Below are 22,358 nucleotides of genomic sequence, written 5' to 3'. Positions count from 1 at the left end.
ATTTTGGCTTTTACATCTGTCCCCCTCACTAAACAGTCAGCTCCCTAAGTTCACACAGACTGTGTCTGATTCGTTTATTAATGAATTCCCCAGTGTCCAACATACAGCAAGTGTTCAAAACTTATTTATGGAATGAATGAGTACAATGATGTTTCTTAGAGAAGGTTCTACACTTTCTTCATCTCAGTAGCCCCAGTGTCCAACACAGGAACCACCAAAGCCGTGGTTAATGCCATATGAACCTTGGCTGAATGGACGAGTCAAGGAAGTAATGACAGACTGAGGGACATCATTAGGACAGCACAAAGCTGAAGTATCAGTGTCCACCCTTGAGCCAGTTGCTGTCCTACCAAAGTTCCCAGCTTTCTTAAAGAAAGAGGCAGGCCCCAGAGACCTCAGTGAACTCTTGATGCACCCTGAGAACATAAGCAAGTCATAACCTGGACTGGCAGGACAGGAGTGTGCGTCCCTAGAAAGGGGTGGCCAAAGGAGGAGGGGCCGTACATACGTACACCGGCTGCGGGAGGGGGCTGCAGTTGGGGAGCCCACTGGCATCAAAGGCGCTGAGGTCACACCTGCACCAGTCATCAATCACGTCCCCTTTTCCTGAACACCAGTAGGAGCTCATCAGTGCACTCCTGAAGGCCTGCAACAGAAAAGGACAGGAGAAATGATGATGACAATGGTGGAGAGATTGAAAGTGAAGATGCCAGGGGCTGTGATAGTAGCTGGCCAAAATTTAAGAGCCACCCTCCTAGGCACAGGACACTAACTGGCATCTAAATCCCTACCCAGCACTCTTCCCCCAGGTTTTCCCATTCTGAGCTATTCTCTATCCCACAAGCCAGAATGATCACTGAGCCAGGAGAGAAACAGCACCCACTGAGAACATCCTTTGGGCCTGGCACTGCACCTGCCTTCACTTATTTCATCTTCACCACCACACACGATAGTTCTGTATCAGTGTAACTATCTTTGTTACCATTTCACATTCTGCAAATTGGAACACTGAGTCACAAAAGAGGTAAGTAACTTGCCTGAGGTTCAAAGCTAATAAGAAAGGTGCTAGGATCTGATCCAAGGCCGTCTGGCTCCAGACCCTGTCTTCTTAAACATCTTGCTACACTGCTTTGTGTAGAAGTCTGACCTCCCTGCTTAGAAACCTTCAGAGGCTCCCCCTGGCCATCAGGATAAAGTCAAAACCCCCTGCTCTAGCCCCTGAGCACCTGCCCAGGCTCATCTGTCACCACTCCTCTGACATTCCTCTGCAGGCAACCATCCACCTTCCTGCAACCACTCATATTTGCACCAGCAGTGAATTCCTGCTCATGTAAAGTATGCTCTAAATCAGGAGGCAGCAAATTGTTTCTGCGAAGGGCCAGACAGTAAATATTTTTGGCTTTGTGGCTAGGTAGCCTCTTCCGCAATTACTCAACTCTGCCTTTGCAGTACAAACGTGACACAAGCGATACTCTAAATAAAATGGGCATGATTGTGTTCCGATAAAACTTTATTTACAAAGACAGGCAGCTGGCTAAACTTGGCTGGAGTGCCATAGTTTGATGACCCTTGTTCTAAATGATGATTAATGTTCTACTTAATCGCAATGTGCTTCATGACCTTTGGGTGAAACATTCTTTTCTCTCTGCTGGAATTTTGCCCAAACCCTCCCACCTACTCCCCAGCCCCTTGTACTCTGACAAGTCACTCTTTTGGTCTCAAGTGGTTACATTCCTTTCTCTGGGGACCCCACCTTGGCTTTCTTTGAACTGGAACCATGCTCCTCTTCTGGCCGTAGTAACACACTAGACCACACCCACCCACCACACTCCCGGTCACCCAACCCATTGTGGTCCTGCCAAGGTCATGGGCCACGCCTTATTCCCGTTAGTGTTCTCACAGGACAGAAAGCAGTCATTCAGTCGATATTCCCTGAATAAATGAATGGACACTCAAACACTAACCAGGAGGCCCAGGCTCAGACGTGCTTCATGCTTTAGTCACTGCATGTACACTGACATTTCAAGGCCCTGGGGACTCAGAGTGCTTCATAGCTCCTTTAGGAAATGTAGGGCTTCCAGAGAATATGGATCTCACACCTTTGCCAGGTAACAAACTATGTGCTTCCTTTCTTTTTATTTGTACTTTCTGTATACTTTTTAAATGAAAGCTTCACACTGCCTATCACCGAGGACACCTGATTACGCAGGTGTCAGTTTTTCCATTCTGCATTGTTCCAAAGATGCCAGTATAGCATATTTGTTGAATAAAGTAGACTGGGGTCTGCCTACCCAGCTACCCAGAACACAGATCTGGAAGGAGAAGGTATGTATAAGAATGCTGTCATGTAACCCCCGTCACAGTTCTCCCCATGCCAATGATGAGGAGGCTCCGATTACTTCGGCCATATATATGTTCTTCCCCCTATCTTTTCCTCGGGTATGAACAAATGATTTAATTTCTCTTGAATTAAGAGTAGTAACCCAAACAAATAAAAAGAATGATAATAAAAGCGAATGCTCACAGAACACCCAATTTCACAGACTAAGGTGCTTTAAAGGCATTACAAAATGGACTCATCACAACAGTACTGAGATACAGATGTTATGATCCTCATTTACTGTGGAGAGAGCCAGGAATCAGCACAATGAAGCAATTTTCCCCAGGTCACACAGCAAGTACATGGTAGAAGCAGAATCCCAGCCCAGCTCTCTGACTTCCACACTCAGATCTTTTTTACTTAACCCTACAGGCCAGTGGATTAACCCCAAGTAGGAATGCCAGAGTTAGTAAATAAAAATAGGATGCCCAGTTAAACTTGAATTTAAGATGAACGACAACTTTCATAAATATACCCCACCCAATGTTTGCATACCAAGTATGTGAGCCAGGGTCTGGCACAGACTGAACAGCACTGGTCCTACTACAAGTCAGAACCTATGCTGGGAACAAATATCTGTTCTCCTACCAGCACCAGAGGGGGCATTCTCGTGAGGACAGAAACCAGATGGGATGGCATGAAGTCATGGTGACTGACAGACTGTTTTCTCCCTCCATTTGCAGGTTCCCCGTGCTGAAATTAACATGCACAACTGCTCATGACTCAGGATTCTCTAACATCTCCAGCCAGCAGGAAGGGCTTAATTACCATAATGGTGCAATCCAGGGCCATCGGTGAAAGTGACGCAGATGGTAAGTGATTGCCTTAGACTCAGGCAAGGGGAGGAGAGAGAACATCCTGTTTTGTTTGTGTATGTGTTTTGGGGTTTTGCATGTGTGTGTATGTGTGTTCTGTAATCAATAGTCATTTGAGCTGGTGGAAAACAAAACAGAAAATCTCTCTGGACTTCGTGAGCTTCACCATCCAAGCAGCTCTTGGGAAGAAATCCTGTCTGTGAGTCTCCACATCCACTGGCTCTTTCCCAAATCTTGAGGAACAGCGTGGGGACTGGTGCAATGGCCAGGCAAACCCTGGACAGAGCACAAACACACCCTGATAAAAGGCCGACATCAAACGGGGAGCCCTAGCAAGGCAGCAGAGGCCAGCACTGCGTTAGCGTAAGATCACTCCTTCTTTACGTCTTCAGTCCTTGCAACACTCCATCCTGAATCCAATTAGCTCTCAGGGGAGGACAATCATAGAATGTTCCAGTTTCAAGGGCTCTGTAAATCATCTAATCGAATGCATTTTACCAATGCAGATACAGTGGCTCAGAAAGAGTCGATGGCTGGTCCAAGGTAATAGAGCAACTTTGTGATAAAATGACTCTTCCTCCTTTTACTCCTCAAAATTATCCTTGGAGATGAGAGTCATGTCCATTTGCAGATGAGCATGGAGGAGTGAGAACTTGAACTGAAGTCCATCTGATTCCTGGCACTTTTGACTTTCCCAGGTCGCACAGGAACAATAAACGCCAAGATTTCATCCAAAACATCCTTTTCAGCTGCTCTGCTTGAATCATGTGCTTATGTGTTGTTTGTGTGTGCGTCTGTGTGTGTTCTCTGAGGGAGATGAAACCTTACACTGGAGGCATTGTTGACTCCTGGCTTTTGAGTGAGTGAAGGGACTTAAGAAACAAACCCTGTACTTAATACAGGGCTAAGGGCTATATTTGCATGGCCATTGGTTTTCATAACAAAGAAGGTTTGCATTTCCACTACTTGTAAAGGCTTCCAACTTCTGGCTAATTAGCTAGCAAACCAAGCTGGGCAGGAGGAGAAAACAGCCACAAAAATGTTAAGCAATCAAAATAAACGAGGATTTATTTTTCACTCTATTGTTACTTTCATATTTGAACTTGGACAAATTATTCCTCTCTGTAAGCCTCAATTTCTCCATCTGCAAAATGAGGACACAGAGGAGATATTTTTGAAGGATTAATTAAGTTTAATAAACATTCACTCCAAACCACGTGCTGTCTAAATGCTAAGAAAGGAGATGAAAAGACCCAGTTGCTGACTTCAAAGGACTCAGAGTTTAATGGTGAAGACAAACACAATTACAATTAATCTGGTTCAAGTGCTATGAAGTAATACACACAAGAGGCTGGGAGATAGAAAGGAAGTGGCCCTTCCAGCTCCAAGAATTTTGACAATGTCTTAGGAATCTTAAGCTATAAGTAAACATTCCATATTTCATTAAGGTACTTGGGACCATGTACATAGAATGTCATGAATTCAATTTCATACTCTATGTTTACTATAAGTATATTTTTTACAATAAAAATTATACTCAGGGTCGACACCAAGTCAGTTCATTTTGATATCAGGATGGTTCTGGTCCGTATGACCAAAATGATGGCCTGAAGTCCTTACTCACAGCCTGAAGGATTTTATTAGTTTCACAAGATTGGTCTTTTGGCTGCCCAACCCATTGCAATTGAGGTGAAAGGCCTTCTAGAGACAAAATAACTACTACCTTTTCTACCTCTGGCTCCCTTTTAGTGCCTAACGCAGTACCCAGCAGATAACAGTCAGTATTTGTTGAATTGAACTAAAAGTTCACAAAGAATGCTAAATGAAAGAAACCAATATATAAACGATTAAAAGCCAAGAGAATGTGTGTGTGAGATCTTCTTCTTCCCCTAAATTACTTGCACCTCCAATGTCAGTAAACAGCACGCCCATCAATTTGGTGCCTCGAGCCAAAAATGGAGGGTCAGCCCAGGCTCCTCCCTTTTCTCCTAACATGTCCCCAAACCAATTTCTCTCCCCTGGTCCCACAGCTATTTCCCTGGCACAGGTTAGCAATGCCTCTTCTCTAAGCAACTGTCACAGCCTCTGGCCTGGCGTTCCAGCTCCAGTGCCACCTTTCCCAGCTTTCTAAAACATGATTGCTCGCTTACTCCGCCCCTTTGCTCCGGCCCCTTCGAAAGTTCCACCACCACCTGAACGATACCTCCAATTCTTTACCCTGACTTTCAACGTCCTTCGTCGTTCATCCTGTGGCTCATCTTCCATTTTCTCCTCTTCTCCTCCGATCCAGACATACTCTCTTCTTCCAGTAATGCACTGTTTCTTACCAAGCCTTTTGTCATGCTCCGCCTCCGGTCTAAAATGCTTGTTCTCCACTTATTTCTCCTTGCTGAACTCCAGAAAACTTGTCCACCAGGACCCAGCCACACTTGGGAGGTTCTGTCTCTCCCTCCTCTCATTCCATTTTTTTGCACATTTCACATTTCCTTGCAATTTGCTTATTGATGGGCCCTTCTTGCTTATCATACTGTGAACTGTTTTAGGCCAAGGTACTATATTGCTTTATCTCCATGTCTCCAGCTGCAGGCAAGAGCTAACACATAGTAGGGTCCCAAAAATTTGTGTTGAATTCCAGAGACAAGTAATAGGATGCTCTGCCAGAGGTTAAACTTATATACTTGCTGTTGTTTCTCTCTTCTAGCAAAAGTGATAACAAAAAAGCAACTGGTCACTACAAAAAGACTAAATGTCCATGAAGCCATTGAAATGGGGTTTGGGGTGGGGTATAGAAGTAGAATCCCTTTTGAAGACATTTGAGATTATTGCTCGGGAGAGTGGGTTGATAGTTTTTGTTAAGAAAGTGTTCGAAGGTCTAAAATAAGAACCTCCTAGGATCCTAGAGAGAGATGGAGGGGAAGAAAGTGGTTGACATCCTAGCTTTGTAGGGAGAGTAATTCCTAAGCCCATGATGGCCACATGTTTGATCGGTCAGGAGGATCTGGGATTGATGAACAGAGGAAGGACTGAAGAGGACATTGTAGCAGTGCTTTGCAGAGACATAGTCCAGCCTAAATCTCTGGGATAGCACCTACCTGGGCCACCTGCCATTCAGTCATCAGCACATCCCATAGCAATGGCCGCAGGAGGTGCCAGTCACTCATTTCCCTCGTAGTTACAGGAGGTAGAGACCAGGGGCTGGAGCCCCCATTCTTTGGGAATGGAATAAGAAACTGTTCCCTGGCACAACTGTTCCCTATCAGTTTGTAACTGGTTATCTTGTTACAAACTGATACCTGCATAGTTGTGCAGCAGGATGAGAACACATTTGGGGAGGGAAGTAGGTAATGTTAATTGACTTAAGTTTTCTTTTTCCCAAACAGAGCAGATGGGCAAGTGTGCTGACCTTAAAATGTAACCCTAAATATCTTTGACATGTCTTTCATTATGAGGTAGAATCTAGGTTCCCTCCCCTTGAGTCTGGGCTTTATAATTGCTTAAACAACAAAAAGAAACAAAACCCAAAATGTTGCCACTTTGATTTCTGGGTCCAGACCTTAAGACACTGGCAGCTTCCACATGTCTCTTGGGATGCTTGTTCTTTGAACCCAAACACCATGCTGCGAGGAAGTCCAGGCCACATGGAGAGGCCACATGTAGGTATTCCAGCCAACAGACCCCGCTGAGGTCCTAGCCAACCACCAGGTCATCTGTTGGACATGTGAACAGGGAAGCCTTTGAGACGGCTCCAGCCAAAGCCACCAAGCTGACTGCAACCACATGAGAGCTGAGTAAGAACTGCCCAGCTCAGTCTACTCAGTCCAGCCAGCCCCCAGAATGACAGAGAGAATAATAAAATGATCATTGCTGTTTTAATGGAGTTGGGGTTGAGAGAATTAGATAGCAATGAATGCCTGGAACAGCAGGTTACTCACTTCTGAACAATGCTAAAAGATTGCTTGGAGGAGGTAGCCACTGGGGGCAGCTGGGCAAAGGATAGTAAAAACCGCAAGTGCATGCATATCCCAGGAGATGGGGAACTCTGAAGTGCATACATGCATACTCATCGTCACAGGTTCCTGTCATTTCAGATCCAGAAGAGTGCTGAAAGGCGAATGCTGCCCCTCGCAACTTCGTGAACAACGAAGCCCAAAGAGGGGAAGGGACTTGTGTCCATGTTTACACCACAAGAATCTGGCAGACACCAACCAAGATCTTCACACCAACTAACATTCACTGCATGAGGCTGCCTATCTTTGGACTGGCTTTAAGCTACTAATCTGCTGTGCTGTTGGAGAGGAAACACACTTAATAACAACATTTACTGCGAAAGTGCTAAGCATGCTAATGTACATTATGTCATTAAATCCTGCCAACAGTCTTATGAGGCAGGTTCTGCTGAAACCATCCCCATTTTACAGATGTGGAAACTGAAAAAGCCTGTTCAAAGTCACCCATTTAAAAAGTAAAAGACACCCCTGGCTGGTGTAGCTCAGTGGATTGAATGCGGTCTGTGAACCAAAGGGTCGCCCATTCAATTCCCAGTCAGGGCATATGCCTGGGTTGTGGGCCAGGTCCCCAGTGGGGGCCATGTGAGAGTCAACCACACATTGATATATCTCTCCTTCTTTTTCCCTCCCTTCCCCTCTCTCTAAAAATAAATAAAATTAAGAAAAATAAATGAACTTTATTCTTTAAAAATAAAAAGTGGAAGCCCAAGAACTTGAACTCAGGTCATTAGGTCCTGAGGCCCACTCCCATCACGAGCAATACTCTCACTGACTGGAGGCTACCAGTAATAGTGTCAACTGCACATTTGATCCATCAGGAGGGACCAGGACTGAGGGACTAGGATACGAAGAGGGCAGCACAGCAGAGCTCAGGCAGGGGCAGAAACAGTGGCTACTCTGGGTGCTCACTACAAGCCAGGCACTGTTCTCTCAATGCTTTGTGTGTCCTCTCCTGACAACAACCCAAAGTACTTGACATATATTCACTCATTTAGTTTCCCCAACAACCTGTGAGGTAGGTATGTTTATGATGTCCGTTTTACATTTGTGTCCAGGGCCATAGAGCTAGGAAGTGGCACCACCAGGATTTGAACCCAGGCTCCAGATATGATCTGGCTCTAGAGCCGGTGCTCTGCTCTGAAATATAAAACCGCCAAATAAACACGCTGATGGAGACAATTCGTTTTTACAAAATGTCACTTACACTGCTGATCCCCACCCCCCACCTTTAGCATGCATTGCGGGTTTTCACTGTGCCCACGGGAATGGACCATTGGAAATACCATAGTTAATTGCCATTTTTGTAGGTCAAATGTCAGCGATTGCATATGGTTCAATATAGTAGAAACCGCAGGAGTGAATCAAATCCCAGAAGAGGAGGATATAGAGCATGCGAAGAGTAGAGTGACCGACATAGGAAAATCCCAGGAAACTCAAACACTTTCTGACTAACTTGCTGTGTGATCTCAGTAAGTCCCTCACTGACACCTGTAATTTCTTCAATCGGACATTTAGCCCATAGCATTGCTGGTTCTGATCACTTTCTGATGTGTCCTAGATTTTGCTTTTTCTTGAAGCTGCCCATAATTTTCCCTCCTGGAACCCTTCATAAATTCCTGCCCAGCAAAACTACAGAATCAGTAAAAGGGTCAATGATTGGCAAGGGGTGGAAGGGAGGGATGAACAGGTGGGGCACAAAGGATATTAGGGTGATTAAACTATTCTGCATGATACTATCATGGCAGATACACGTCATTATGCACTTGCCAAAGCTCCTAGAATACACACCGAGAGTGAACCTTCAAGTACACCACGGACTTTAAGTGATGAAGATGGTCGCCGCAGCATCATCGACTGTAACAAACCCTGGGGTGGGGTGTTGACGGTGGAGGGTCAGTGTGCGCGTGTGGTGGGGGAGTGCGGGGAGTACGTAAGAATGTGATGCTTAACAGTCAGGTTTTTTTAAAATACACGGGGTTCACCACTCTGATCTCTCCTTTTGGGAACATCAGTGGCAGTCAGGAGACAGGGGACAGTGGTGGCTTCTAACTCAGTCTCTCTCTCTCTCTCTGCCACCCCCCCTTCTTTCTTCTTTTATTTATTTCACATCCTAAGCCTTAATAAGGTATAAAACAGTCAAAACACTATGTCATACACCTGAAACTAATATACTATCATATGTCAGTAATACTTCAACACAAAAATTTAGAAGCAAACAAATAAACAAACAAATAAACTGGGTCTTGCCTGGAACCTAAAACTGCTCTAAAAAGTAAAGCCTTTTTAATTGCCAGCCAACACCCTCTCTCGGTAGAGGAGTCACACAGATGACAAGCACGCCACTGATGGTTTTGAAGGAAAGGAGGAGTGGCGTGAAGTGATGAGGCACTTATTAGCATCTCCTTACTCTAGGCCTGGTGCTAGGGCATCTGTGAGTTCGTATGAGCCTCTCAGCAACCTGTGTGTCAGCAACTCTCGCTGTCCGCAGTACTTGTCTCAGATGACCAAGTGCAGGGTCCGAGAATAGACCATACTGGCTCAGGGCCCCCCAGACATAACACGTTGAAGGGTCTCTAACTCCAAGCCCAAGCTTTGTCCCCTGACCTCCTTTGCCCCACACCCCATTTTCAGCCTCAGAGTTAGACCCCTGCACCCCCCCATCACAAGGCCATACACCTAAGGAATACTAACTGGCAGGGACCCATTTCCTATATGAGAAATTGTGCAGCTTAATCTATGGCTCTATAAATCACATAAATGACACCTAATTTCCTCTGTCAGGATGAACTTGGCTCTTCAAACCATTCCCCCCTGAATGATGAGAACCTGACAGAACAGCTTGTTAATCTGGATGACAGGGGGAAGACACTTAGAGCCAGCCAAGCCCCCCTTCTTGCAACACTTACCTCTGCTAATGAAAAAATATTAGAGAAACAAATATACAACCCACTGAGAGGCTCCTGCGCGGGGCTCTGTCAGCTGTCTGTTCACAAGATGTACAGACACAAGATGACAGGGTTATATGATCCTCAGGCGAGGAGCTATTTTTCTTGTCGGTTCACCCCCTATTTCTGCTCACATCCATCTCATGTAGAAGATGAAGCGCTACGTTTTAATGTGTTAACAATAACGGTGAGCATTTTTTAGCATATATATGCCAGACACAAGGCTCAATGTTTGCCACGAAGAGAGGCGATTCATTTCCACAGCAACACTGGGTACTCCTCTATCACTGCCGTTATACAGAGGATGAGACTGGGGCCCCAGCGAGCTTGGGGTCCTTTCTTACGCCACATAGCCAGTATTTGGCAGAGCAAAATTCGAACTTCAGATCTTCAAATTCCAAAGCCTAAAGGCTTCACCACTATGAGCTAGTTTAATCCTCATAGGAAGCCTGTATATTAGGTTGCATTGCCTCCATGCGGTGTTTGAGAAAGTTAAAATTTAGAAAGGTTTGGCACTCCTGTGATCCACTGACTTGAACTCCATCACGAATCTACGATGACTCAGAGTTAGCATTCTAGCCCAGGTCTGATTCCAAAGGCTGAGTCCTCTTCTCTGACCTGGTCATTTTTCCTACATGACGAAGACAGGTAGGAGTACAGGCACACGACATTCTCAGGAGGAGAAAGGGTGACCAGCTAACCAGGTTCTGGTCAGTCCCAAGTCCTTATTATCCCAAACAACACTGCAAAGTGTGTTTCCTGAGACAGGAGTTCAATGGGATATTAACTGATTTGAGTTAAAAAAAATTAGGGGCAGGGTGGGGAAGGTTGGCTCTGGTCAAACAAATGTAAAGGACTAGATAAAACAAAACCAAATAGACCGCTCCCTGCAGAACTTTCAGAGCCATTTATATGCTAATGGTCACCGGGAAGCCCTAAGAAGGTGATGTATAGAACCCAGCATTTCCCAAATATACCAGTACTTGTCCCTGGAATTTTACCCCCACATGGCACCTGGGGATCCGCCACTCTGCAGAGCTTTCTCCAGGTTGTGTTAACCCAGATTCTAGGCTGGACACAAGGTCCCCTGCCAGCCAAGAGCTTCTCAGGAAAGAGCGCTCACGCCAGCTCTGCCAGTAATTGTGCAATGCTGGCCAAGTCAGCCTTCCTCTCGGGGACTTGGGTATCTCATCTGTAAAATACAGGTGTTGAATGTTCTTAGGTCTGAGGCCCTGACCTTCTGGAAACACCACGCATGCAAGAAGTACGTGGAGCTCCCACTGATGCTGCCCAACTTCTGTTGAATCTTACCCAGGCAGCTAGCTCAGGTGCCTGCTCTGGCTTCCAAGGAGACCCTGAGTCACCCTGAAGACCTGGGCCTATCTGGTCACCTGTACACAGGTGACTTCTGGCACATCTCACTGGATGGCTATGAGTCATTTGAATGCCTTTGTGTTAATGTCAGGACCCCCAAATCTCTGGCCTGTGCTTCTCCCTCCAGCATCACCTCTTACCAATAGCCTTTTTATGCGCTGTTCTCTAGCCATGCTTTGTCTCCTCTAACATTTTACACGCTACTTCCTCTCCTTGGAATCTCCTCCCCCACTCAGTAATTTCCCCAATGACTAAGCCATTGGCTGTCAGCTAGGTAGGCCGTAGAGTGCCTTCCCTAACCTTCTAAAGCCAGGACAGGTGCCTTCCTTTATAACACATCTTCCCCCACCTTTTGTCATAGTAGACATGTTTTACTATGTTATAGGTTATTGTCTATTTCACTGCTCATTTCTCCCCTAATAGACTGTGTACAAATTGAGGTTGGGGCTCTGTCTGCTTTGTTTACTATTCAATCCCTACTGTCTGGCATAGAGTAGGGGCCCAGTAATTGATTAATCAATGGGTCCATCATAAGTTAATTAACATTAAGAACCTTAATTCTGTTGTATCTCTCTCTGCTCCTTCCCCCCATGTTGACCTTGGCATGGAAGATTTCTTCTCTACCCAGAGCCTCAGGGTAATTCCTCACTCTTAACCTCTGCCATGCTCCTTCTAGTTGCTAACTTCACCCCTGAGAAACAGCCCAGGAGACCTAAGAGCCAATGCTTTTGACTTAAAAAACTCCAATATCTAGTAAAATATGGGGGGGGGGCTAAGCATTTTGTACAAAGCATCCCAAATGTGAGAATGGACAAGGGCAAAATTTCTTCAAAGTCTCTTTCTTAAATATTTATGCAAATTGCATATTCCACTCTACAATAGGCTTGGGTTGGTTTTAATATTAAAACAATAGACTTCCCCCCAAATGTTTCTCCTAATGTGATTCTCTGGACCTCTTGCCTTATTAATGACCTGAAGCACTTGTTAGAAATTCCGATTCCCAGGTCAAACTCAGACCCACTAAACTGGAATCGTAGGAGAGATGTTCCAGAATCTGTGATTTAATACACTCCCAGGTGATTCTTATGGACTATCACTTTCAAGAATCTCTGATCACTTTATCCTGTGGTTTTGAGTGTATCCCCCTGGGCTAGGGAACTCTAGTTACAGAATAAAAAAAAAACTATAGCATATTAATAGATATTTTTCTAGTATCAGACATAAACGACAGTTTGGTGGTCATATTTGAACCAAATAACATTTCTTTGGCCAAGGGTAGTGAGCCCCATGAGTTACAATTGATTATTTGCTCAAACTGGACCAGTTGGGTTTGTTTTGTTTTGTTTTATGGAAATTTAGATTTACATGTTCATTGGCGTCTCTGAGTGATTCAACTGGTATGAGATACAAAGACGGACTTGGCTAGGGTGGACTTATCATGTTGAACTACATGAATGGAGACCAGAAAAGGGAAGAAAGAAAGAGAGATGGAGGTGGGAGGAGGAAGAGGAAGAGGCAACAGACTTAAGTGCAGGGAGGAGCAGAAGTGGCAGACTCAGGATCACTGCTAAGAGTGACCCCCTGCATGCTGGTAGTTCAGCTGTATGCTCTGCCCTTGAGTTACATGAGAAATCCACATATCATTATAATATTTTCTCCCTTTTTTTTGGCTTAGAAAGTTTCAGTGGGTTTCTCTTTTTTACCACTTAAAAACTTTGACTAATACAAGTATAAACATACTACTTCTAGCCTGGCACAGAGGGCTCTTCATGCAGTGGTACCAAACAATCTCTCTGGCCTCACACCCCACTGCCACAGTCTGCCCCAGTCCTACATACCAGGCTACAGTGAACCACTTGTCATGGACCAGTCGGGAAACAAACTTTTATGCCACCGTGTCTTTGCATGGGGTTTCCCTTGGCTTATAATGTCTTTCCTGCATTCTGCCTTTGATCAAATCATACTCATTCCTTAAGACACACTACAACTGCAGTCATTTTTGGAAACTCTTTTCTGACATCCCAGCAGAATTGAAGGTCCCCGTTGCCCCTTGGGCAACACATCTGTGAAGGAACTACAATATTTTATTGAATTATTTACTTGGATGTCCATTCCTTCCATTGAACTTGGAGTTCTTTGCCTTATTGTATCATAAGCTCCTTGCACAAAGTAGATACTCCATAACTGTTTGTTGCATGAATAAGTGTTGCATGGATGAGTGGTAAACTCTGAGGAATAGAAGACTGGGAGCTCTTTGGATGTCCAATCTGTTATCCTAGTAGACCTGCTCAGTCATCAAAGCAATAGATTGTGCTTACATTGTTCCAAACTATCTCCAGACCATTTTTCCTGCCTGTCATTGAGCTGATAGCAATTATGAAAGTGATGAATAGCAGACCAATTATGAGCAATAGGAAACATCAGTTATAACTCCTGGGAGAAGACACAGCCATATCAGTAGCCTCATCCATCTCACTGTGAGTCATCTTCCCAAGGCATCTTGCCCTGTGACCTTGAACTGCCAAAGGCTTCTTAGTCTCGCATGAATCCAAGTTCTTCAGAGGATGGCCCCTCCTCTCAGAGCCTGTCTTCTACAAGGCGTTGTTTCTGGCCCACTCTGTCCTGAGAGAGGAAACCTGGACAGAACTCATACACTTTTCCTAAGGGAAGCCTTTAGACAAGGATCCCAGCCCCACCCAACAGACAAGACCTGTCTTTTAAGGCCTGTTGTCCTTTGAGAGATAGCAACTCCTCTCCCTGCGGTAAGAACATCTGGAGATGAGAGGCGGGTGGGAAGGTTTCAAGTGCAGGATTTGTCCAAGATCGTGGAGCTTATGTTACTAAATGCTAGCTGGTGAGCTCCTGAATAAAGGGCTGCAAAATTTCCCTTCTGTGGCCACTGGTGACCTCATATTTCCAGCACACCAGTTTTCCCTTAGGAAGCATCTGAGGGAGGCCATCTCTCCAGCTTGTGTGGCTTCTATGGTTGGGCCTATGGGTGGGGGAAGGGAAAGAAAGATCAGACAGGCTTAGGCGAGACTCAGACTGAACTTATCTTTGCCTTTGAAAGGGAGCCTTAGATATTTGGTTGAGGAGGTTGTGAAAAGGGAGATTTCTACTTTCAGGTTCATTGTAACTACAATTCCACCATGGCGAGTTGGACACTGGAAGTCTAGATCCTGTAATCCAGCAAAGGATGTCATACAGGCTAGAGGGAGGGCACAGCCTAGAGGTTAAGAGTATGATCTTTGGAACCAAATCCCTGGATTCAATCTTAGTGCTTTCACTAAGCAAACAGATAGCAGTGACTTTGACCCTCTATGTTTCACTTTCTACATATGTCAAATGGGGATATATTAGCCCTGGCTGGTACGGCTCAGTGGATTGGGTACAGGCCTGTGAACCAGGGGGTTGCTGGTTCGGTTCCCGGTCGGGGCACATGCCTGGGTTGCAGGCCAGGTACCCAGTGGGGGATGCTCAAGAGGCAACCACACACTGATGTTTCTCTCCCTCTCTTTCTCCCTCACTTCCCCTCTTTCTAAAAATAAAACCTTTTAAAAAATTAAATAAATTAAAAAATGGGGATATATTAATACCTACATCATTAAGGATTGTTATAAGGATCATTTATAAAATATCTAAAATAATGCCAGGTCTATATATGAATCCACACACATATCTATATTTGATTTATAAATGATTATATTGACAAAGTTCTGAACTTGGGTATTCTTTAGATGGAATCAAACTGATGAACATAATAAAGTTGTTACTTATTATTATTTATAGACAAAAGTAATTCTGGACACATTTATGATAGTAATAACTATTATTTTTAATATCTTTCCAATGGGGGAAAATATATCCTTAGAACCAACTGTCCAAAACAAGATGCTTTGCCTTTGAGTAATTATGCCTTTCTTCATTTCCATGAACTAACTACCCTTTTTGTTTTTTAATCAATGGATGCCTGAGAATAAGGTAATTGCTATTTATTATATACCTACTCTGTGCTGGATGCTTTAAGTAGAAGCAAGAGCAGAAGCAGAAGAGAAAAGGATGGAAGAAAAGGAAAGATAAAAATGATGAGGAAGAGGAAACAAACTGCAGTTAATATTGACCAAGTTTTTAACTATACTAGGCATTGCTAAGTGCTTTTCACACGTAATCCATTTAAACTAACAGAAACTCGGTATTATCCGCATTGATACCCTGAGAAACTAAGTTATATCTCCACAGTATGTGGCAAATTGAGAATGTAAGTCTAGGGCCATCTGATTCTTGTACCTCCCATTATTTACAATGATCCTCTCATATAATATCCAGAACCATCCTAGGAAGCAAGTCTTCTTATTATCCCTATCTTACCGATAAGAAAATCGAGCTCAAATAGGCTACGTCACCTGTGTAGTGCCATCTAACAGGTAAACAGAAAATCTGAAATTCACATCTGTACCTGGTTGACTCCAAAACTTGAGCCCTGTAAGTGACATCTCATTAAAACTCTAAAATTTCAAAACCTCACTAATAAGTCTGTTTATCTTAAGTGTAACTAATAACCTTCTGAAAATAAGCCTTAAATAAATCTATGTATATTTATATAAATATACATGAGTACTATGTATAGCAGGTCCTCGGTTAATATCATTTTGTTCCACCTTGTTTCGATTAATATTGATGAGATGCCACAGGAACTTAACTTTGGTTTCTATCATTTAGACTATGGTAAAGTTGCTTTCATTATACATCGCTTTGTTGAATATCACAGAACCTATTGACGGCGTTAAGTGAGGACTTACTGTATATTGACATATCTACTAATTGGCATATATACCTGCCAATAGGTATCCGCACATTTGAGAAACAACACCTGGGGGAGAAGCATTGTGGAGGGGTTGACTGAGCCTCAGGAATGTGTGCTTGTCTACCTCTAAGCAGCTACCATGTTTCCATTTCCTGGTATCCCCCCTGATTATTCAAAGGGAAGCAATACTTTCTGGAAAACATTCCGGTTGGGCAAGTTCAAGTTGAAGAGTCCAAGCCCAAGCCCTTTTACAAGTGGATTAATCCTAAAATGGAGTTGAAGAAAGGGTTGTGGATTGAGTTAAGAGAAGGTCTTTGTTGAGTTTTGGGATAAGAACTCTAATTAGACGGTGAAACAGAACCCAGCTTCCAAGAGGCAGAGAAATCACTAAGAGGTGAGAACAGAGCAAGGAGTTTTGCTGTCAAGGGAAAGTAAACAAAAAGTGACAGGAAGGAATCTAGAATGCAAGAAAGGCTACTTACAGATAGCATGACTTGCCCATGTCAAAGTGTACAGGAGGGAGCCAACAATGAGGTCATCTCTATGGCTTACACATTGAGAGCACAGGCCATGCCACCAAAAACAGATGCACTTAAACCCTGCTTCCATAACTACTGGCTATGTGACATTGATGAGAGATTTCTCCTTCAAAGCTGCAGTTCCCTGTAGCCATGCATAAGTTATGTTTTGAATTCCTCCTATAAGCAGTAAAGACAGGAAGTGTTTTGATCCAAGACAAATCCAAAAGTGTGGAAGCAAAAGACTTAGCGTCTACCTTTAACTGTGGGCAACTGACACAGTCTCTGTGTCCTCTTCTTTCTTCATACATCACTCATCATTAAGAAGAACACAGCACACTGGAGTTCCTTCAGAAGCTAAGATAGTCAGGATGGCTGGGGTGAGAGCCAGTCTGAGATAAAAATCAAACTCACAAGATGAAAACCAACGGAGGGAACTGGGGCTGTTTACCAGAAGAAAAGTCCAGTCAAGACCAAACGTGTCTTCGAGTACCGGAAAGACTGTCACTCAGAACCAGGAGACAGGACTACCTTTTCCTGAGCTGCTTCTATGTGCCAAGCCTTATTACTAAGCACCTTATGTGGATTATCTTAGTTAATTTAAAAAACAATTCTAAAAGGTAGGTATTATTAATCACACTTTACTGACGAGAACACAGAAACTGAAAAACTTAAGTTATGTGCCAAAAAGCACACAGAGATTTTCTGCCAAATCTCATCTTTGAACCCTCATTTCTCAGGTTCCAAATCATGTGCTCTCTCTCTAAATCCATAGGTAAGACTATTTCTGTGTAGTGTTGATGGACGGAACTAAACACAAAAAGGATAGGAAGTGTGTAGGAAAATATCTGACTGAGGATAAAAGAAGGATGTTCTAGTAGTGAGAACAGGCTGCTTGGGGGTCACTGAGCAAGCGGCTGATTGGGAACATTCAGACACAGGCTCTTACGAAGTATGGTCTAGAAAAATTGTTAATTTGGAAAACATGGTAAAGGTATTGAGGGTGTTTTTTTAGTTCTTATCTTTTAGAAATACAAACTTTTACACTTACATATAAAATGATATAATGTGTGAGGTGGAGAGTTGATCACCGTTAAATTAGAAAATGGTAGGTATGAGGTCTTTGCACTATTTTCTCTACCTTCACATATGTCCTACTTTTCTACACTCAGTTGTTTTGGGGTTGGGTAACAGAAGATCCAGGGATTTAACAGTACTCCCCCAAAATGGGAACATTTGGTGATGAAGCTAAAAATGAAAAGAAACATGTGGTCCAGGAAGAAGCCATATTTCTTGAGGATTTTTTGCCTCCCGGGACTTGCACGTGTGGCCTGGACCCATGCTGCTCCGAAATGCTCAGTGACGCGACTCTGACAAGCAGAGAGGGCTCTGCACAGATTGACTGGCTGTGTATTAGTATAAACGCTTGCTGCTATCACCGCATCTGCCTGGTGGATTGTAAAGCACATAGGGAACACCTTTTGTTTCCGTCTTAGATTAGAGAGAAATAGACGGAGGGAGCTGGATTATTTGTGAATTCTCTAGGCCTTTAGCACCCCTGCAGACTGAAGTTGCCTAATGACCCAAGAGGAGCCTGCTGTGAGCAGGGCTAAGCTCCAACAGGGATGGGTCTGCAGCTCACTCTGCTTCTGGAAGCCCAACGCTGCCCTGGCTGGGCCAGTCTTTGCAGGACACCCTCAGATAAATGATGGCCATGTGATAAATGAGTGGTTGTGGGGATAGACAAAAAAGGGATTCCAACCCTGGCTCTGACATTTTTATCCCTGTGGGGCTTCAGAGGGTGGTACCTACCCTTTCTGAGCCTCAGTTTCCCTACCTGTAAAATAAGCACTGAAACCTTCATAGGCCTAGTGAGAGGATGAAGGGAGCCAGTATGTGTGAATAAAACATGTAAGCATACCAGAGCAAATTGTCAACTCACCTGTTTTTAATTCATCCATTCATTTATTGTCAACAATCTATTTCTTGATTATCTACTATGGATCAGGCACTATACCAGAAGCTGTTGCTGCAATGCTGAGATAAAGTCTGTCCAGACCCTGGTCCAATGGAATTTACCCTCTAATGAATAGGAAAATATTTTGACTCAATATAAGGGAGGATATTCTGGAAGTGAGGGAAGCAGGATGCAAGGGGTCACTGAGCAAGCTGTTACTGAGAATGTTCAAACACAGGCTTCAGAACCTTTGCAAGGTGTGGTAGGAAGGAACCAAGACACAGACAAGAGTTTGACTAGACGCCTGTCCAGTGCCTGCATTCCTGAGTTTACCTGCTCTTCCTCATAGGCACAGTTGCCATCATTAATGATCACCACAAAATGTGGAGGAGGAGAAAGAGGAGACAGACATCAATCAAACAATTACAAAACATAAAAACATAATTAGAAACTATCATCACGGCTATGGAAAAAAGATAAAAAGAGTCAAGAAAGTAAGCAAACAAGCCAACGGGGGGCCTTATCAAATCCCCATGCGTCAGCAATCTGGGAGGTGGGTAGCAGCTAGCTCAGTGGACAGAAGTCAGTGGGGGGTGAAAACCATTCCACGTAGAGGGAACAGCATGTGCAAAGGCTCTCTGGAATGATAAAAGGCACTGCTTCCAGACACTGCAAGATCACCGTGACTAGAGCGCAGACAGCCAGGACAACAGGGTACAAGACGAGTTTTAAGGAGTTGGAAGGTCCAGTCCAGGCAGCTTCTTTTAGGTCATGGTAAACACCTTAGTCTTGATCCTAACAGCACTTGGAAGCCAGTTAAGGATTTTAATCGGGAAAGTGATATAAACAAGTTTCAGTTTTGAAAATATCACTCTGATTACCAGGAAAAGGCTGGATTAGAGGGAGCAAGGTTCAGTGTTAGCCAATTAGGAGGCTCCAGCAATAGTCCAGGCAAGACTTGGACCAGACTGGGTAAAACTGAACATAGTTGAGAAATTCTTAAGAAGAAAAATCTATAGGATTTGTTAATGGGTTACAGTGTTGGGGATTTGGGTGTAGACAGGAAGACATGAACAGTATCAAAGATGTGTTAATGTTTTGGGGATTACAAGAACGGAGATAGAGCCCTGACTGGTGTGCCTCAGTGAACTGAGTGCTGACCTGTGAACCAAAAGGTCACCGGTTCAAGTTCAGGTCAGGGAACGTGCCTGGGTTGCAGGCTGCGTCTCCAGGTGGGGGTGTGTGAGAGGCAACAAAGGATATATCTCTCACACACATCCATGTTTTTCTCCTTCTCTTCCTCCCTCCCTTCCACTCTCTCTAAAAACAAATAAATAGAATCTAAAAAAAAAAAAACTGAGATAGAAAACACTATTAAAAGATAGGGAAAGTCATGTTTGACCCATGAAGAGAAGCCATTATATTTCCATGGGATGCAGGGGACCAATACTGGAACAAATGAGGGTGAATCAGTGCAGAGAGCAGAACTGGTCATTTTTTAAAACAAATTGTGTCCATTAAGTAAAGAAATAAAGACGGTAGGAGGGGCAGGTACTATAACACCAATAGCACACATTAGACTTCCATTTATTGCACCTCGTTTGAAAGGGTGAAGGGCAGCAGCCAGGAGAGAGAGAGCAGCAACGTGAGAAAAAGCTCAGGTGCCCAGGTCCAACCCTGGCTCTGCCGGTTCCTATCTGTAGGACCTAGGGGCAAAGCGATCTGACTTCTCCATACCTCAGTTTCCCTAAAGGGAAAAGAAAGATAACAGAACCCAGCATGCGGGGTTGGTGAGGGGATTTGGGGAGCTAAGTCTATAAAGAGCTTAAGCTGGGCTCCTGGTACAACTGAAGTACTCAGTAACTGGTTGTTATTTTAAAAGTATGTGGAATCTAATGAACAAAATAAACTGAAAAACAAAATAAAACCAGAGGCATGGATACATAGAACAGATGGGCAGATCTCAGAGGGGAGGTGGTTGGGGAGATTGGAAGAGATTAGCCAAAGAACATATGTGCATATATGCATGGCCTATGGACACAGCAATGTGGTGAAGGGTGGAAGATGGGGCAGGGGATGGGTGGAGGGGGGTTAAGGGGGGAAAGTGGGGGACAACTGAAACAGCATCAACAATAAAAATAAATACCATACAATAAAATATAAACCTTAGTTTGTTTTTTTACGTACATAGGAAAGACATTCTGCAGTTCTCTTTTTTATTGCATTTGCTAACTGAAGTCAAAGTCCCATGTGGTGGGAAAAAAAACCCCATAAACTCTCTAATCTCTGACACGCAAAATGTTTGTGTTTGCTAAGTCTGTATGTTTTGTATATCCTATTGAATCTGGTAGTCTTCTGGTCTCACGAAATAGCTATGTTTTCCAGTTCTGCTAAGTAGGCAAGCCAAGCCTTAAGTTCCTCTTCTGTAATTGACAGTGAGCATGTTGAGTAATACGGGGATTATTTCCCCCCTCGTTTCTTTGATCTTCCCTCTTGCCGAGGATTGCCTGACAGTCTGGTTCCTGACCACTTCACCTCCTTCTCAGAATGCAAGGGAGATGAAGAGGAAGTGGCCCACAACAGCCGAGAAGATTTATGCCAGATAATAAGAAGTACTTGACTTTCTTAATCCCTAAGCAAGGAATTCCCTGAAGGAATTTCAGAATGAGAAAGACCAAAGATATATGAACAATGATTTCGGGTAGTGGTTCTGGAGCTCTGTGTACATCAGACTCACCGGGGAAGCCTGTGAAGATGGAGAGTCCAGAAGCATCCCCCAGAGAAAGAGTCAGTCAGCGAAAGCCAAGAATCTGCACTCTTAACAAATGCTTACCCATCCCCATCCCCAGTGATTCTCATGGACTTGGAGACACTCTGAGATCCAAGTTCCCACAACTCTACTAGGAACTCCTAACTTCTCTTGTGCTGCTTTTCTTCCCCCTCCTCACTTTCTAATATACTATACTGTATCACTTACTAGTCTGATTGTTTATGGATCACACATACTCCAGTACAAATGGAGTGTCCAGATGGCAGAAATATATGCCTGTTTTGCTCCCTAATGTATCCCAAATGGTCAGAACAGGGCCTGGCCCATAGGAGACCCTTAGTAGATATTTGTTAAAATTATTTGAATTGAGTCTCCCAGACATCACATATGTGGACTTCTGATGGGGGACTCAAGAGTTGGAAATTTTTAGTTTTGGTAATAGCTAATAAGCTTAGTAATTGATGCGAGTAAAAAGCTATTGTTCCAGGAACTGAAGGTATGACCCACCTTGACTCCAGGAGACCATAAGCAGTTCCACCTTTGTGCCTCAGGAGGACTGCAAGCGATCAAGTTGGTACCTGAGCCATTGTACACCAGAGTGAGACGTCCACCGCCCAGGACACAGCTAAAGACCACTGCTCCGGGGCACAGGAATGCTGCAGCTTTTATCTGATTAACTTTTCCCCTGAATTCCAAACCCCTCACCTATACTTTCCTCTCCTTATAAACAGGGTTGGATTGAAATGGAATTTAAGACGGTCTGTTAGGATACATAATCTGCTGTCTTC

At 44.0% G+C, this 22,358-nt stretch overlaps 1 protein-coding gene across 5 annotated transcripts in view; it reads right to left on the bottom strand.

Annotated features, from left to right (window-relative positions):
- Positions 1-22,358, bottom strand: part of ASTN2 (astrotactin 2) — an 813,615-nt gene that overhangs the window by 147,570 nt on the left and 643,687 nt on the right. For 4 of the 5 annotated variants that reach the window (XM_053921242.2, XM_053921245.2, XM_053921243.2 and 1 more), the window contains one exon: positions 513-646. In XM_053921242.2, coding sequence (XP_053777217.1) covers positions 513-646 — 134 coding nt within the window. Of the gene's footprint in view, positions 1-440; positions 647-22,358 lie in introns of all 5 variants that reach the window. The other variant, XM_053921249.2, reaches the window with a different exon arrangement.

Source organism: Desmodus rotundus, chromosome 1 (genome assembly GCF_022682495.2).
Source record: "Desmodus rotundus isolate HL8 chromosome 1, HLdesRot8A.1, whole genome shotgun sequence".
Classification (NCBI taxonomy): Eukaryota; Metazoa; Chordata; class Mammalia; order Chiroptera; family Phyllostomidae; genus Desmodus; species Desmodus rotundus.
This window is presented reverse-complemented; position numbering and strand designations above follow the sequence as displayed.